The sequence below is a fragment of the Triticum dicoccoides genome, chromosome 5A (assembly GCF_002162155.2).
Source record: "Triticum dicoccoides isolate Atlit2015 ecotype Zavitan chromosome 5A, WEW_v2.0, whole genome shotgun sequence".
Lineage (NCBI taxonomy): Eukaryota > Viridiplantae > Streptophyta > Magnoliopsida > Poales > Poaceae > Triticum > Triticum dicoccoides.
The window spans coordinates 697231736-697249963 of record NC_041388.1 but is presented as its reverse complement, the minus strand read 5'-3'; the positions used below and the strand labels follow the sequence as shown (position 1 = coordinate 697249963).

The 18228-nt window shown below is 51.8% G+C and overlaps 3 protein-coding genes across 3 annotated transcripts; all 3 read left to right on the top strand.

The window, feature by feature from the left end:
* The first annotated feature begins 10946 nt into the window (after window positions 1–10946).
* On the top strand, window positions 10947–11456 carry LOC119304415. The gene has a single exon (XM_037581593.1). It carries the CDS (start codon window positions 10947–10949, stop codon window positions 11454–11456), a length of 510 nt encoding a protein of 169 aa, XP_037437490.1.
* A 3478-nt stretch (window positions 11457–14934) lies between these two features.
* LOC119304417 lies at window positions 14935–15444 on the top strand. The gene has a single exon (XM_037581594.1). It carries the CDS (start codon window positions 14935–14937, stop codon window positions 15442–15444), a length of 510 nt encoding a protein of 169 aa, XP_037437491.1.
* A 940-nt stretch (window positions 15445–16384) lies between these two features.
* LOC119304418 lies at window positions 16385–16894 on the top strand. The gene has a single exon (XM_037581595.1). The coding sequence runs from the start codon at window positions 16385–16387 to the stop codon at window positions 16892–16894; it is 510 nt and encodes a 169-aa protein (XP_037437492.1).
* The last annotated feature ends 1334 nt before the right edge of the window (window positions 16895–18228 follow it).

Genomic DNA, 18228 nt, shown 5'->3' with positions numbered 1-18228 from the left:
ACGACGAACCTTTTTCCATAATCGAGAAACATATCCTTATTCCACTAAGGACAATTTTGACCGCTCTCCAGTGATCTACTCCTAGATCACTATTGTACTCCCTTGCCAAACTCAGTGGTATGGCATACAATAGATCTGGTATACAGCATGGCATACTTTATAGAACCTATGACTGAGGCATAGGGAATGACTTTCATTCTCTTTCTATTTTCTGCCGTGGTCGGGCTTTGAGTCTTACTCAACTTAACACCTTGCAACACAGGCAAGAACTCCTTCTTTGACTGTTCCATTTTGAACTATAAAAAATTTATCAAGGTATGTATTCATTGAAAAAATCTTATCAAGCGTCTTCATCTATCTATATAGATCTTGATGCTCAATGTGTAAGCAGCTTCACCAAGGTCTTTCTTTGAAAAACTTTTATTCAAGTATCCTTTCATGCTTTGCAGAATAATTCTACATTATTTCCGATCAACAATATGTCATTCACATATACTTATCAGAAATGTTGTAGTGCTCCCACTCACTTTCTTGTAAATACAGGCTTCACTGTAAGTCTGTACAATAACTATATGCTTTGATCAACTTATCAAAGCGTATATTCCAACTCCGAGATTCTTGCACCAGTCCATAAATAGATCGCTGGAGCTTGCACACTTTGTTAGCTCCCTTTGGATCGACAAAACCTTCCGGTTGCATCATATACAACTCTTCTTCCAGAAATCCATTCAGGAATGCAGTTTTGACATCCATCTGCCAAATTTCATAATCATAAAATGCGGCAATTGCTAACATGATTCGGACAGACTTTTAAGCATCGATACGAGTAAGAAAATCTCATCGTATTCAACACCTTGAACTTTGTCAAAAACCTTTTTCGACAAGTCTAGCTTTGTAGATAGTAACACTACTATCAACGTCCGTCTTCCTCTTGAAGATCCATTTATTCTTAATGACTCACCGATCATCGGGCAAGTCAATCAAAGTCTACACTTTGTTCTCATACATGGATCATATCTCAGATTTCATGGCCTCAAGCCATTTCGTGGAATCTGGGCTCATCATTGCTTCCTCATAGTTCGTAGGTTCATCATGGTCTAGTAACATGACTTCCAAAACATGATTACCGTACCACTCTGGTGCGGATCTTACTCTGGAAGACCTACGAGGTTTGGTAGTAACTTGATCTGAAGTTTGATGATCATCATCATTAACTTCCTCACTTATTGGTGTAGGAATCACTGGAACTGATTTCTGTGATGAACTACTTTCCAATAAGATATAATTACCTCATCAAGTTCTACTCTCCTCCCACTCACTTCTTTCGAGAGAAACTCCTTCTCTGGAAAGGATCCATTTTAGCAACGAATGTCTTGCCTTCGGATCTGTGATAGAAGGTGTACCCAACAATTTCCTTTGGGTATGAACACGCACTTCTCCGATTTGGGTTCGAGCTTATCAGGATGAAACCTTTTTCACATAAGCATCGCAGCCCCAAACTTTAAGAAACAACAGGTTAGGTTTACTACTAAACCATAGTTCATACAGTGTCGTCTCAACGGATTTAGATGGTGCCCTATTTTAAAACGTGAATGCAGCTGTCTCTAATGCATAACCCCAAAACGATAGTGGTAAAGAGATATCATAGATCGCACCATATCAAATAAAGTGCGGTTACGACGTTCGGACACACCATAACGATGTGGTGTTCCAGGTGGCATGAGCTGTGAAACTATTCCACATTGTTTTAATTGAAGATTAAACTCGTAACTCAAATATTTGTCTCCGCGATCAGATCGCAGAAACTTTATTTTCTTGTTACGATGATTTTTCCACTTCACTCTGAAATTCTTTGAACTTTTCAACTATTTCAGACTTATGTTTCATCAAGTAGATATACCCATATCTGCTCAAATCATCTTGTGAAGGTCAGAAAACAACGATGCTTGCCACGAGCAACAGCACTCATTGGATTGCATACATCGGTATGTATTATTTCCAACAAGTCAGTAACTCGTTCCATTGTTCCGAAGAACGGAGTTTTAGTCATCTTGCCCAAAAGGCACGGTTCGCAAGCATCAAATGATTCATAACCATGTGATTCCGAAAATCCATCTTTATGGAGTTTCTTCATGCGCTTTACACCGATATGACCCAAACGGCAGTGCCACAAATAAGTTGCACTATCATTATTAACTTTGCATCTTTTGGCATCAATATTATGAATATGTGTATCACTACGATCGAGATCCAATGAACCATTTTCATTGGGTGTGTAACCATATAAGGTTTTATTCATGTAAATAGAACAACAGTTTATTCTCTTACTTAAATGAATAACCGTATTGCAATAAACATGATCAAATCATATTCATGCTCAACGCAAACACCAAATTAACATTTATTTAGGTTCAACACTAATCCCGAAAGAATAGGGAGTGTGCGATGATGATCATATCAATCTTGAAACTACTTTCAACATACATCATCACTTCACCCTTAACTAGTTTCTGTTTATTCTGCAACTCCCGTTTCGAGTTACTACTCTTAGCAACTGAACCAGTACCAAATACCGAGGGGTTGCTATAAACACTAGTAAAGCACACATCAAACACCTGTATATCAAATATACCCTTTTTCACTTTGCCATCCTTCTTATCCACCAAATATTTAGGGTAGTTCCGCTTCCAGTGACCATTTCCTTTGCAGTGTAAGCATTCAGTTTCAGGCTTTGGTTCAGCTTTGGGCATCTTCGTGGGAGTGACAACTTGCTTGTCAATCTACTTGAAGTTCCCCTTTCTTTCCCTTTGCCCTTTTCTTGAAACTAGTGATCTTGTCAACCATCAACACTTGATGCTCTTTCTTGATTTCTACCTTCGTTGATTTCAACATCACGAAGAGCTCGGGAATCATTTTCATCATCCCTTGCATACTATAGTTCATCACGAAGTTCTACTAACTTGGTGATGGTGACTAGAGAATTCTGTCAATCACTATCTTATCTGGAAGATTAACTCCCACTTGATTCAAGCGATTGAAGTACCCAGACAATCTGAGCACATGCTCACTAGTTGAGCGATTCTCCTCCATCTTTTAGCTATAGAACTTGTTGGAGACTTCATATCTCTCAACTCGGGTATTTGCTTGAAATATTAACTTCAATTCCTGGAACATCTCATATGGTCCATGACGTTCAAAACATCTTTGAAGTCCCGATTCTAAGCCGTTAAGCATGGTGCACTAAACTATCAAGTAGTCATCATATTGAGCTAGCGAGACGTTCATAACTTCTGCATCTGCTCCTGCAATAGGTCTGTCACCTAGCGGTGCATTAAGGACATAATTCTTCTGTGCAGCAATGAGGATTTAACCTCAGATCACGGATCAAATCCGCAACATTGCTACTAACATTTTTCAACACAATTTTCTCTAGGAACATATCAAAATAAACACAGGGAAGCAACAACGCGAGCTATTGATCTACAACATGATTTGCAAAATACTACCAGGACTAAGTTCATGATAAATTTAAGTTCAATTTAATCATATTACTTAAGAACTCCCACTTAGATAGACATCCCTCTAATCCTCTAAGTGATCACGTGATCCAAATCAACTAAACCATGTCCGATCATCACGTGAGATGGAGTAGTTTCATCGGTGAACATCATTATGTTGATCATATCTACTATATGATTCACGCTCGACCTTTCGGTCTCCGTGTTCCGAGGCCATATCTGCATATGCTAGGCTCGTCAAGTTTAACCTGAGTATTCTGCGTGTGCAAAACTGGCTTGTACCCGTTGTAGATGGACGTAGAGCTTATCACACCCGATCATCACATGGTGTATGGGCACGACGAACTTTGGCAACAGTGCATACTCAGGGAGAACACTTCTTGATAATTTAGTGAGAGATCATCTTATAATGCTACCGTCAATCAAAGCAAGATAAGATGCATAAAAGGATAAACATCACATGCAATCAATATAAGTGATATGATATGGCCATCATCATCTTGTGCTTGTGATCTCCATCTCCGAAGCACCGTCATGATCACCATCGTCACCGGCGCGACACCTTGATCTCCATCGTAGCATCGTTGTCGTCTCGCCAATCTTATGCTTCCACGACTATCACTACCGTTTAGTAATAAAGTAAAGCATTACATCGCGATTGCATTGCATACAATAAAGCGACAACCATATGGCTCCTGCCAGTTGCCGATAACTCGGTTACAAAACATGATCATCTCATACAATAAAATTCAGCACCATGCCTTGACCATATCACATCACAACATGCCCTGCAAAAACAAGTTAGACGTCCTCTACTTTGTTGTTGCATGTTTTACGTGGCTGCTACGGGCTTAAGTAAGAACCAATCTCACCTACGCATCAAAACCACAACGATAGTTTGTCAAATAGACTCCGTTTTAACCTTCGCAAGGACCGGGCGTAGCCATACTTGGTTCAACTAAAGTTGGAGAGGCAGTCGCCCGCAAGCCATCTCTGTGCAAAGCACGTCGAGGGAACCGGTCTCGCGTAAGCGTACGCGTAAGGTTGGTCTGGGTCGTCTCGTCCAACAATACCGCCGAACCAAGGTATGACATGCTGGTAGGCAGTATGACTTGTATCGTCCACAACTCACTTGTGTTCTACTCGTGCATATAACATCAACATAAATAACCTAGGCTCGGATGCCACTGTTGGGTTTCGTAGTAATTTCAAAAAATTTCCTACGTGCACTCAGGATCATGTGATGCATAGCAACGAGGGGAGAGTGTTGTCTACGTACCCAACGCAGACCGACTGCGGAAGCGATGACACGACGTAGAGGAAGTAGTCGTACGTCTTCACGATCCAACCGATCAAGCACCGAAACTATGGCACCTCCGAGTTCGAGCACACGTTCAGCTCGATGACGATCCCCGGACTCCGATCCAGCAAAGTGTCGGGGAAGAGTTCCGTCAGCACGACGGCGTGGTGACGATCTTGATGAACTACAGCAGCAGGGCTTCGCCTAAACTCCGCTACAGTATTATCGAGGTATATGGTGGCAGGGGGCACCGCACACGGCTAAGGAATAGATCACGTGGATCAACTTGTGTCTATGGGGTGCCCCCTGCCCCTGTATATAAAGGATGGAGGAGGAGGAGGCCGGCCAAGGCAAAGGTGCGGCCAGGATAGGGAGTCCTACTAGGACTCCAAGTCCTAGTAGGAGTCCACCAAGAGGGGAGGAAGGGAGAAGGAATAGGAGGAGAAGGAGAGGTGGCCGGCCCCCTTTTCCCTAGTCCAATTCGGACTAGAGGGGAGGGGGGGGCGCAGCCTTTTTCTCCTCTTCCCACTAAAGCCCATCAAGGCCCAATACTCTTCCCCGTATTCCCGTAACCCCACGGTACTCCGGAAAATACCCGAATCACTCGGAACCTTTCCGAACTCCGAATATAGTCGTCCAATATATCGATCTTTACGTCTCGACCATTTCGAGACTCCTCGTCATGTCCCCGATCTCATCCGGGACTCCGAACTCCTTCGGTACATCAAAACTCATAAACTCATAATATAACTGTCATCGAAACCTTAAGCGTGCGGACCCTACGGGTTCGAGAACAATGTAGACATGACCAAGACACGTTTCCGGTCAATAACCAATAGCGGGACCTGGATGCCCATATTGGCTCCTACATATTCTACGAAGATCTTTATCGGTCAGACCGCATAACGACATACGTTGTTCCCTTTGTCATCGGTATGTTACTTGCCCGAGATTTGATCGTCGGTATCCAATACCTAGTTCAATCTCGTTACCGGCAAGTCTCTTTACTCGTTCCGTAATACATCATCTCACAACTAACATATTAGTTGCAGTGCTTGCAAGGCTTATGTGATGTGCATTACCGAGAGGGCCCAGAGATACCTCTCCGACAATCAGAGTGACAAATCCTAATCTCGAAATACGCCAACCCAACATCTACCTTTGGAGACACCTGTAATGCTCCTTTATAATCACCCAGTTACGTTGTGACGTTTGGTAGCACCCAAAGTGTTCCTCCGGCAAACGGGAGTTGCATAATCTCATAGTCATAGGAACATGTATAAGTCATGAAGAAAGCAATAGCAACATACTTAAACGATCAGGTGCTAAGCTAATGGAATGGGTCATGTCAATCAGATCATTCAACTAATGATGTGACCTCGTTAATCAAATAACAACTCATTGTTCATGGTCAGGAAACATAACCATCTTTGATTAACGAGCTAGTCAAGTAGAGGCATACTAGTGACACTCTGTTTGTCTATGTATTCACACATGTATTATGTTTCCGGTTAATACAATTCTAGCATGAATAATAAACATTTATCATGATATAAGGAAATAAATAATAACTTTATTATTGCCTCTAGGGCATATTTCCTTCACATGACCCATATGGCCTTGCATAGCATCGAAACTCTTGCTCCGGAGGCAATCTTGAACGTTTTGAATGTGATGGCCGATTAGAGCTAGAACCGGTCGCTTGACTTGCATATTTGGATAGCAACATATCAAAAGTTGGCCTGATTCGCTTGTGCTTAGCTTCACTCTTTCCCCACTTGCCAACTTCTGAATTCTTTGGCTTGATAAATTAACATGAATATCTTCTTGTACTTGTGGTTGCCCCCTGAGTGCAGGATTTTTTATGGTGATCTTCAATACTTCCTTTCCATCGGGTTGCTTATCAAGCACAACCTCTCGTCCCAAGACTTTGTCGCCCTCCTTGCCTTTCATGGGTTCACCAATAAGAACATTATCTTTATCAGCAGATTCGGATATGCTAGGCCGAATCAACATTTTCTTGCCCGCAAGTCCATGGTGTTTATCGGGAAGGGTTGTTTATCAACTTGCATCTCAGCAAAATTCAATCATCCATCATTAATGCACGATTGTATCTGTCATCTGAAAACATTGCAATCGTTAGTAGCATGAGAAAATGAATTATGGTACTTGCAATAAGCACGCCGTTTCAGCTCTTCAAATGACGGTATCGTGTGTGATATTCTAATCATCTTATCTTGCAAGAGAGCATCAAATATTTTATCACACTTTGATATATCAAAAGTAAACCTCACCTCCTCATCACGATTCTTGCAATCGGCTTAAGAGCATTGCACATATAGGGTTTGTCCTTTGAGGACCAAAAAAATTCAGTAGTATAGACATCAACCTCATCGTACGAATTATCATCATTGTGTTCAACCATATGCATTCTAGGACAATCGGTTGTAGACCTATGGACCTCTTTACTTCGACTCTCTTGGCCAAAGCTTTTTGTAAGACTTGATTAATACTCAAAAACTCATAACTTTCTAGCTTCTCTTGAATGTGAGTTTTCAAACCATTAAGAACAAGATCCGCCAAGTCTCTCTCAGTTATCACTAAGCTATAACACCGGTTTTTATATCTCTAAATCTCTTGACATAATCGGTGACCGATTCATCACATGTTTTTGCTTAACCGATGTAAGATGTGACAACTTCAGCTCACTCACAGCTATAAAAGTGATCATGAAACTTTTGCTCTAATTGCGACCATCAGAGAACTGAACCATGTGGTAAAGCATCAAACCATGAAAATGTGGTGCCAGTTAAAGACAAGGGAAATAAATGCACTTTCAACTCTTGTATGGAACCTGCTTCACCCAACTGTGCTAGATACTGACTCACATACCCCCAAGTCGTTTTCGTACCCTCACCACTAAATCTAACAAAATCAGGAATCTTATAACCTTGAGGGTAAGAAATTGCATCGAAGTGTTCAGGATAAGGCTTTTGGTACACACGACTCTTTACTTTCGGCTCGTTTCCGAAAGTTTCTAGAAACATCTTATGCAAATCCTCCCTTAATTTAGCTAAAATTAAACCCGACGTAGATGACGATGTTTGTGGCAATGACATAGGAGCAACCTGAGTACTAGCTATTGGTGCCACTTGTGAGATGGGCGCCGAACCATAATTCGGCGGAAGACCAAACATGCTTGCGCCTATGGATGGTGTGACAAAGTGATTCGGCGTTGACGCCAAATTGGGCACACGCATAATAGGATTAGGGTATGTAGGTGTAGCCACAAGCTGGTTGGTTTGAGTAGGGTAAAAATTCAACGGCATATTATATTGTTGTTGCATAGGTGGTGCCGATGAAATAGGTAAAATTGGACTAGGGTTTTCGGATATACCAATAGTACCATTAGATGATTGAGGCATATTTTTATGAGAATTAGCACTAGCCACAAAAGAATTGTATGCCATCACATTACCCTTACTAACAAGACTTTCAATCACAGCCACTTGCTCTGGAGAAAAAACTTTACTCATAGTGATCACATCTTGTTCGTCGATGAGGGGAGGAAAATTGACATTTCCAGCCGGAGTGATGTTGCCTTGACGGTCCTTCTTGAAACTTGAAAGAAACGCTTCCAAATCCTCCTCCTCGTGCTTCTTCTTGAGCGCCTCAAAAGCCTCTTCACGCTGCTTCTTGCATGCTTCGTAGGCTTGGCGATGTTCATCCGATAGTTCATCAAGACCGGGCTTAATGATGTTACCGGCGTCAACTTCTGAGGGCTTGGGGAGATTAGACATGGTTGATGATGATTCTTGATCTTTCGTCCCCAGTAGAGTTGCCAAAAAGTGTGTTCGCACATGAACATGTCACTGTGTACCTCCAACGCCCAGGATGATGCACCGCACCTCACGTCGAAGGAGACCCGTCCGGAAGCGCGGTACGCAAGCAATTCAGCGGGTGCTTTTCAGGACCCGAAACCACACGCCCCGGGAGGGATCCCGTCTGGACGCGCGTCGGCTATGGGCTGCCCTAGGTTAGTTCGCCCACCCCTACAGCCTCGAGGATCGCTGCCCTTCAACACAAAGAACGAACGAAGAACGAGAGAGAAAGAACCAGGGAGAGATGTAAAACTAAGGTAAAAAGTAGATGGGTTTTGCGATTGTGTGTTGTTGTTCAATCGACCGTCACCCCTTAGGTATATAGGAGGTGGCTGGACTTACCGTGCAAGGAAAAGGTTTCAATTTACGTCCAAAACCCTAGTCAAATTCGGATTGGTTTTATCCGAACTTTCCAAAACTGTTCAGTTTAAACTGGCTGCACCTTACGGGTCCTTTTTGTGGCAGTAAACGACCTCGGATGAAAACGAGTCCGAAAGCAATCTTGACCGTTTTGATGAGGTGAACAACTTTCATGTTGAACGTTTTTCGATTCGAGGCCATCTTCAGGGCCGAATCGTTCACACAAAACGGACTGTCACTCACGCCACTCATCAGACACATGTCTGATAGGGCGCGCCATATGTAGCCTTCTGGCAGGGCTGCATTCGAATGGTTCTATCTTTGCATACGAACTCAGATTGGAACAATTTTTATATCAAAATCGATCGTTTCGACAAGACGAAGACAATCTGTGTAGATCATTTTTCCATACGAGACAGTCTTGGGGGCGTAATCAGCCGAATCGTGTTCTGAATACAAAATCTCGGTATTTCAAGCACAATTTCGGCCTTCGAGATGAGATTGGACGGCGATGGCCCAAACATCAAAGTTTCTCTTTTTGACAATACGGAACTTTCTTACTTTGAGCACTTCTTCATTTGAAGTCATCTTAATTAAGTTCTTGGTCGAGCCAAAATCTGGTGTCAACAGTATCCAAGCGATTTTTTCTCAACTATTTGGAGTCTTTAATTGCTATCAAGTTAAACTCACTTATGGATCCAGAGAAGGGCAAAACAGCAATATCATATGACTGCATGAGGTATCAAAGATCAGTTCAAGCAATACCTGCCGTCGCCCTCCCATGGTCAAACTTAACTCCGACGGATCTTACACAGCAGGTGCGGCTCGTGCAGGTATGGTGCTTCGAGATGACAAGCGGAATATAATCTTCTCCGCGTGCAGATCGCTATACTCTTGTCGGGATGCTCTGGAGGCTGAGTTGTGTGCTTGCATGGAGGGCTTATCATTTGCGATTCAGAGAAGCGAGTGTTGGGCTAATAAGCCGCGGGCACGCACCGGACGCGACAAGCGCGTGTATGGGCGCGAGTTGGCCGGGTCGGGTGCATCGGGACCACGGGAGTGTGTGCGTGCGTGTGTAGAGGTGCAGCACGGGGCGTGTCCGTGCACATGTGAGTCGTGTGCGTGGGTGTAGGAGTAGCTGTTGGGCGAGTCGCGTGGGTGATCGAGGGTGTGGCCGTTGGAGCTCGCCCTGGGGCGCGCGCGTCGGAGCGCGACGCGGGCACGAGCAGAGCACGGGCGATCAAGAGCGAGTGGCGGTGTTGGGTACGTGCCCGGTGCGCTGGCTCGGGGCTATAAAGCCGCGCGAGGGCCGTTGTAACAGCTGCGGGTGTGTGTGTTGAGTTTGTGCTCTGGAAAGGTGTTCGTGCACCGAAAAAAACCACCTCTCCGTGTCCCTGTTCTTCTTCCTCCTTTCCCTCTTCCTTCCTTGAGTGAGCCATGGCAACAGAGAGAGCAAGGAGGAGTGCGGCGAGGGACTGGCGGTTCCAACAATTGGTATTAGAGCCAGGTTCTGTTCAGGGCGCGCCGGTGATGTCGATCGTCCCGTACGCTGGCGGAGCGAGCGGGTCGATGCCGCAGGCGGTGCCACTACTCACCGGCGACAACTACACGGCGTGGTCGATCAAGGTGGAGGCGAACCTTGATGCGGCCGGGCTGTGGGAGGCGGTGGTGGTGCCGAAGGACGCGGCGGCTGCCGTCATCGCGAAGAAGGACAAGCCCGCGCGCGCCTACCTGCTCAGTGCACACGCCGAGCAGTTGTTGTTGCAGGTAGCATCGAAGAAGACCGCAGCAGAGGTGTGGGCGAGTCTGAAGACCAGGTTTGTGGGCACCGATCTCGTGCGGGCGGCACGGCTGGGCACGCTCCGGGGTGAATTCGAGCTCCTGCGCATGGCGGAGTCCGAGACCCTGGACGCGTTCGCCGGCAGGCTGGGCAGCATGGCGGCGCGCTATGCGACACTGGGCTTGATCCTGGAGGATGCGGCGCTCGTCAAGAAGTTGCTCGATTCGGTCCCAGATCGTCTGTACGCGGCGGTGGCGGGGATTGAGCAGTTCTGCGACGTCGGCACAATGTCGTTCGAGGACGCGTTGGGGCGGCTGAAGGCTTTCAACGAGAGGCTGCGTTGGCGCGGGCAGGACGGAGGCAACCACGGCGGCGAGCAGCTGATGTTCACCGCGGCACAGTGGCAGGCGCGCGAGCGGCAGCGAGGCGGAGCTCGGGATGATGATGACGGGGCGCGCAGCATGGCATCGGGCTTCGGCGGCAACAAACGAGGCCGGTGCTACAAGTATGGTGAGCGGGGTCACTTCAAACGTGACTGCCCACAATGGAAGAAGGCACCGGCGGTGGTGCGTGCCCTGCTGGTCGACGGCGACGTCGAGGACGCCGGGCTGCTCTAAGCTGCGGCTTAGGGCGCGAGTGTTGGGCTAATAAGCCGCGGCGACGCACCGGACGCGACCAGCGCGTGTATGGGCGCGAGCTGGCCGGGTCGGGTGCATCGGGACCGCGGGAGTGTGTGCGTGCGTGCGTACAGGTGCAGCACGGGGCGTGTCCGTGCGCATGTGAGTCGTGTGTGTGGGTGTAGGAGTAGCTGTTGGGCGAGTCGCGTGGGTGATCGAGGGCATGGCCGTTGGAGCTCGCCGTGGGGCGCGCGCGTCGGAGCGCGACGCGGGCACGAGCGGAGCGCGGGCGATCAAGAGCGAGTGGAGGCGTTGGGTACATGCCCGGTGCACTCGCTCGGGGCTATAAAGCCGCGCGAGGGCCGTTGTAACAGCTTCGGGTGTGTGTGTTGAGTTTGTGCTCTGGAAAGGTGTTCGTGCACCGAAAAAAACCACCTCGCCGTGTCCCTGTTCTTCTTCCTCCTTCCCCTCTTTCTTCCTTGAGTGAGCCACGGCAACAGAGAGAGCAAGGAGGAGTGCGGCGAGGGACTGGCGGTTCTAACAATTGGTATTAGAGCCAGGTTTTGTTCAGGGCGCGCCGGCGATGTCGATCGTCCCGTACGCTGGCGGAGCGAGCGGGTCGATGCTGCAGGCGGTGCCACTACTCACCGGCGACAACTACACGGCGTGGTCGATCAAGGTGGAGGCGAACCTTAATGCGGCCGGGCTGTGGGAGGCGGTGGTGGTGCCGGAGGACGCGGCGGCCGCCGTCATCGCGAAGAAGGACAAGCCCGCGCGCGCCTACCTGCTCAGTGCACTCGCCGAGGACTTGTTGTTGCAGGTAGTATCAAAGAAGACCGCAGCAGAGGTGTGGGCGAGTCTGAAGACCAGGTTTGTGGGCGCCGATCGCGTGCGGGCGACACGGCTGGGCACGCTCCGGGGTGAATTCGAGCTCCTGCGCATGGCGGAGTCTGAGACCCTGGACGCGTTTGTCGGCAGGCTGGGCAGCATGGCGGCGCGCTACGCGGCACGGGGCTCGATCCTGGAGGATGCGGCGGTCGTCAAGAAGTTGCTCGATTCGGTCCCAGATCGTCTCTACGCGGTAGTGGCGGGGATTGAGCAGTTCTGCGACGTCGGCACAATGCCGTTCGAGGACGCGTTGGGGCGGCTGAAGGCTTTCGATGAGAGGTTGCGTCGGCGCGGGCAGGACGGAGGCAACCACGGCGGCGAGCAGCTGATGTTCACCGCGGCACAGTGGCAGGCGCGCGAGCGGCAGCGAGGCGGAGCTCGGGATGATGATGACGAGGCGCGCAGCATGGCATCGGGCTTCGGCGGCAACGAACGAGGCCGGTGCTACAAGTGTGGTGAGCGGGGTCACTTCAAACGTGATTGCCCGCAATGGAAGAAGGCGCCGGCGGCGGAGCATGCCCTTGTGGCGTTGGGTACGTGCCCTGTGCGCTGGCTCGGGGCTATAAAGCCGCGCGAGGGGCGTTGTAACAGCTGCGGGTGTGTGTGTTGAGTTTGTGCTCTGGAAAGGTGTTCGTGCACCAAAAAAACCACCTCGCCGTGTCCCTGTTCTTCTTCCTCCTTCCCCTCTTTCTTCCTTGAGTGAGCCACGGCAACAGAGAGAGCAAGGAGGAGTGCGGCGAGGGACTGGCGGTTCCAACAATTGGTATTAGAGCCAGGTTCTGTTCAGGGCGCGCCGGTGATGTCGATCGTCCCGTACGCTGGCGGAGCGAGCGGGTCGATGCCGCAGGCGGTGCCACTACTCACCGGCGACAACTACACGGCATGGTCGATCAAGGTGGAGGCGAACCTTAATGCGGCCGGCCTGTGGGAGGCGGTGGTGGTGCCGGAGGACGCGGCGGCCGCCGTCATCGCGAAGAAGGACAAGCCCGCACGCGCCTACCTGCTCAGTGCACTCGCCGAGGACTTGTTGTTGCAGGTAGTATCAAAGAAGACCGTAGCAGACGTGTGGGCGAGTCTGAAGACCAGGTTTGTGGGCGCCGATCGCGTGCGGGCGGCACGGCTGGGCACGCTCCGGGGTGAATTCGAGCTCCTGCGCATGGCGGAGTCCGAGACCCTGAACGCGTTCGCCGGCAGGCTGGGCAGCATGGCGGCGCGCTACGCGGCACGGGGCTCGATCCTGGAGGATGCGGCGGTCGTCAAGAAGTTGCTCGATTCGGTCCCAGATCGTCTGTACGCGGCAGTGGCGGGGATTGAGCAGTTCTGCGACGTCGGCACAATGCCGTTCGAGGACGCGTTGGGGCGGCTGAAGGCTTTCGACGAGAGGCTGCGTCGACGCGGGCAGGACGGAGGCAACCACGGCGGCGAGCAGCTGATGTTCACCGCGGCACAGTGGCAGGCGCGCGAGCGGCAGCGAGACGGAGGCGGGTGCGCATCATGGCATCGGGCTTCGGCGGCAACAAACGAGGCCGGTGCTACAAGTATGGTGAGCGGGGTCACTTCAAACGTGACTGCCTGCAATGGAAGAAGGCACCGGCGGTGGTGCGTGCCCTGCTGGTCGACGGCGACGTCGAGGACGCCGGGCTGCTCTAAGCCGCGGCTTAGGGCGCGAGTGTTGGGCTAATAAGCCGCGGCGACGCACCGGACGCGACCAGCGCGTGTATGGGCGCGAGCTGGCCGGGTCGGGTGCATCGGGACCGCGGGAGTGTGTGCGTGCGTGCGTACAGGTGCAGCACGGGGCGTGTCCGTGCGCATGTGAGTCGTGTGCGTGGGTGTAGGAGTAGCTGTTGGGCGAGTCGCGTGGGTGATCGAGGGCATGGCCGTTGGAGCTAGCCGTGGGGCGCGCGCGTCGGAGCGCGACGCGGGCACGAGCGGAGCGCGGGCGATCAAGAGCGAGTGGAGGCGTTGGGTACGTGCCCGGTGCGCTGGCTCGGGGCTATAAAGCCGCGCGAGGGCCGTTGTAACAGCTGCGGGTGTGTGTGTTGAGTTTGTGCTCTGGAAAGGTGTTCGTGCACCGAAAAAAACCACCTTGTCGTGTCCCTGTTCTTCTTCCTCCTTCCCCTCCTTCTTCCTTGAGTGAGCCACGGCAACAGAGAGAGCAAGGAGGAGTGCGGCGAGGGACTGGCGGTTCTAACAATTGGTATTAGAGCCAGGTTTTGTTCAGGGCGCGCCGGCGATGTCGATCGTCCCGTACGCTGGCGGAGCGAGCGGGTCGATGCCGCAGGCGGTGCCACTACTCACCGGCGACAACTACACGGCGTGGTCGATCAAGGTGGAGGCGAACCTTAATGCGGCCGGGCTGTGGGAGGCGGTGGTGGTGCCGGAGGACGCGGCGGCCGCCGTCATCGCGAAGAAGGACAAGCCCGCGCGCGCCTACCTGCTCAGTGCACTCGCCGAGGACTTGTTGTTGCAGGTAGTATCAAAGAAGGCCGCAGCAGAGGTGTGGGCGAGTCTGAAGACCAGGTTTGTGGGCCCCGATCGCGTGCGGGTGGCACGGCTGGGCAAGCTCCGGGGTGAATTCGAGCTCCTGCGCATGGCGGAGTCTGAGACCCTGGACGCGTTTGTCGGCAGGCTGGGCAGCATGGCGGCGCGCTACGCGGCACGGGGCTCGATCCTGGAGGATGCGGCTGTCGTCAAGAAGTTGCTCGATTCGGTCCCAGATCGTCTGTACGCGGCAGTGGCGGGGATTGAGCAGTTCTGCGACGTCGGCACAATGCCGTTCGAGGACGCGTTGGGGCGGCTGAAGGCTTTCGACGAGAGGCTGCGTCGGCGCGGGCAGGACAGAGGCAACCACGGCGGCGAGCAGCTGATGTTCACCGCGGCACAGTGGCAGGCGCGCGAGCGGCAGCGAGGCGGAGCTCGGGATGATGATGACGAGGCGCGCAGCATGGCATCGGGCTTCGGCGGCAACAAACGAGGCCGGTGCTACAAGTGTGGTGAGCGGGGTCACTTCAAACGTGATTGCCCGCAATGGAAGAAGGCGCCGGCGGCGGAGCATGCCCTGCTGGTCGACGGCGACGTCGAGGACGCCGGGCTGCTCTAAGCCGCGGCTTAGGGCGCGAGTCTTGGGCTAATAAGCCGCGGCGACGCACCGGATGCGACCAGCGCGTGTATGGGCGCGAGCTGGCCGGGTCGGGTGCATCGGGACCGCGGGAGTGTGTGCGTGCGTGCGTACAGGTGCAGCACGGGGCGTGTCCGTGCGCATGTGAGTCATGTGCGTTGGTGTAGGAGTAGCTGTTGGGCGAGTCGCGTGGGTGATCGAGGGCGTGGCCGTTGGAGCTCGCCGTGGGGCGCGCGCGTCGGAGCGCGACGCGGGCACGAGCGGAGCGCGGGCGATCAAGAGCGAGTGGAGGCGTTGGGTACGTGCCCTGTGCGCTGGCTCGGGGCTATAAAGCCGCGCGAGGGGCGTTGTAACAGCTGCGGGTGTGTGTGTTGAGTTTGTGCTCTGGAAAGGTGTTCGTGCACCGAAAAAAACCACCTCGCCGTGTCCCTGTTCTTCTTCCTCCTTCCCCTCTTTCTTCCTTGAGTGAGCCATGGCAACAGAGAGAGCAAGGAGGAGTGCGGCGAGGGACTGGCGGTTCCAACAATTGGTATTAGAGCCAGGTTCTGTTCAGGGCGCGCCGGTGATGTCGATCGTCCCGTACGCTGGCGGAGCGAGTGGGTCGATGCCGCAGGCGGTGCCACTACTCACCGGCGACAACTACACGGCATGGTCGATCAAGGTGGAGGCGAACCTTAATGCGGCCGGGCTGTGGGAGGCGGTGGTGGTGCCGGAGGACGCGGCGGCCGTCGTCATCGCGAAGAAGGACAAGCCCGCGCGCGCCTACCTGCTCAGTGCACTCGCCGAGGACTTGTTGTTGCAGGTAGTATCAAAGAAGACCCCAGCAGAGGTGTGGGCGAGTCTGAAGACCAGGTTTGTGGGCGCCGATCGCGTGCGGGCGACACGGCTGGGCACGCTCCGGGGTGAATTCGAGCTCCTGCGCATGGCGGAGTCCGAGACCCTGGACGCGTTCGCCGGCAGGCTGGGCAGCATGGCGGCGCGCTACGCGGCACGGGGCTCGATCCTGGAGGATGCGGCGGTCGTCAAGAAGTTGCTCGATTCGGTCCCAGATCGTCTGTACGCGGCGGTGGCGGGGATTGAGCAGTTCTGCGACGTCAGCACAATGCCGTTCGAGGATGCGTTGGGGCGGCTGAAGGCTTTCGACGAGAGGCTGCGTCGGCGCGGGCAGGACGGAGGCAACCACGGCGGCGAGCAGCTGATGTTCACCGCGGCACAGCGGCAGGCGCGCGAGCGGCAGCGAGGCGGAGCTCGGGATGATGATGACGGGGCGCGCAGCATGGCATCGGGTTTCGGCGGCAACAAACGAGGCCGGTGCTACAAGTGTGGTGAGCGGGGTCACTTCAAACGTGATTGCCCGCAATGGAAGAAGGCGCCGGCGGCGGAGCATGCCCTGCTGGTCGACGGCGACGTCGAGGACGCCGGGCTGCTCTAAGCCGCGGCTTAGGGCGCGAGTCTTGGGCTAATAAGCCGCGGCGATGCACCGGACGCGGCCAGCGCGTGTATGGGCGCGAGCTGGCCGGGTCGGGTGCATCGGGACCGCGGGAGTGTGTGCGTGCGTGCGTACAGGTGCAGCACGGGGCGTGTCCATGCGCATGTGAGTCGTGTGCGTTGGTGTAGGAGTAGCTGTTGGGCGAGTCGCGTGGGTGATCGAGGGCGTGGCCGTTGGAGCTCGCCGTGGGGCGCGCGCGTCGGAGCGCGACGCGGGCACGAGCGGAGCACGGGCGATCAGGAGCGAGTGGAGGCGTTGGGTACGTGCCCGGTGCGCTGGCTCGGGGCTATAAAGCCGCGCGAGGGCCGTTGTAGCAGCTGCGGGTGTGTGTGTTGAGTTTGTGCTCTGGAAAGGTGTTCGTGCACGAAAAAACCACCTCACCGTGTCCCTGTTCTTCTTCCTCCTTCCCCTCTTTCTTCCTTGAGTGAGCCACGGCAACAGAGAGAGCAAGGAGGAGTGCAGCGAGGGACTGGCTGTTCCAACAGCGAGCTCCGAGTTGTCATTGAGATGGACTCATTAGTCGCGGTCAAGATGATCCAGGGGCGTGATCAAGACAGATCTATTTATGCATCTCTAGTTAAAGAGATTAGATATCTCTTATCTCTTCATGAAGATTGTATTACTCATATTAATCGTTCTCGAAATAAGATTAGCGATAGCTTAGCGAATTTCACTTGCACAGAGGGTAGAACAATGACTTGGATAAGTTCTGGTCCCTCTTGCGCTATGGAACTAGCTACTGCTGAGTGTAACACTACTATGGTTTGAGTAATACAATTTATCACCCGCAAAAAAAAATGTTTTAGCAGAGAAAGGAAAGACGCCAACGTACCACAAAGAAAACACAGATTGCAGATGAGCTACCCTTTACCTGGCACATAAATCGGCCGGGACTAATTCAGAGAACAGGCCAAGCAGTAAGCTCAGCGTCGACCACGAGTTGAAGCGAAACAGCTTGCGTGGTGAAAGTAGGTTACATGTTTGTCCTGCCCACTTTGATGAGTCAATTAACATCCATCTACTCTGTAGTAGGATCTTTTCCTGCGGTATCTGTTTTTGAAGGTGATCTTAAAAACATCTCTGTGTGGGGTGGGTTGCTTGGCTGTGCAATAAGTTTCTTTTGCTTTTTTTTTTTGAAAAGGGGGACATCCCGGCCTCTGCATCAGAGAGATGCATACTGCGACCTTTATTAAACAAGCAAATAGGTTCAACACAAGTCTAAAAGTCTCAAACAAAGATGCTCAAAGAGAGCTAAGGAGCAAAAACAAAAGCACAGG

What these genes read in the sequence shown, in the direction of transcription:
- LOC119304417 (XM_037581594.1), top strand. Translation starts at nt 14,935, where the DNA reads ATGGCGGAGTCTGAGACCCTGGACGCGTTTGTCGGCAGGCTGGGCAGC.
- LOC119304415 (XM_037581593.1), top strand. Translation starts at nt 10,947, where the DNA reads ATGGCGGAGTCCGAGACCCTGGACGCGTTCGCCGGCAGGCTGGGCAGC.
- LOC119304418 (XM_037581595.1), top strand. Translation starts at nt 16,385, where the DNA reads ATGGCGGAGTCCGAGACCCTGGACGCGTTCGCCGGCAGGCTGGGCAGC.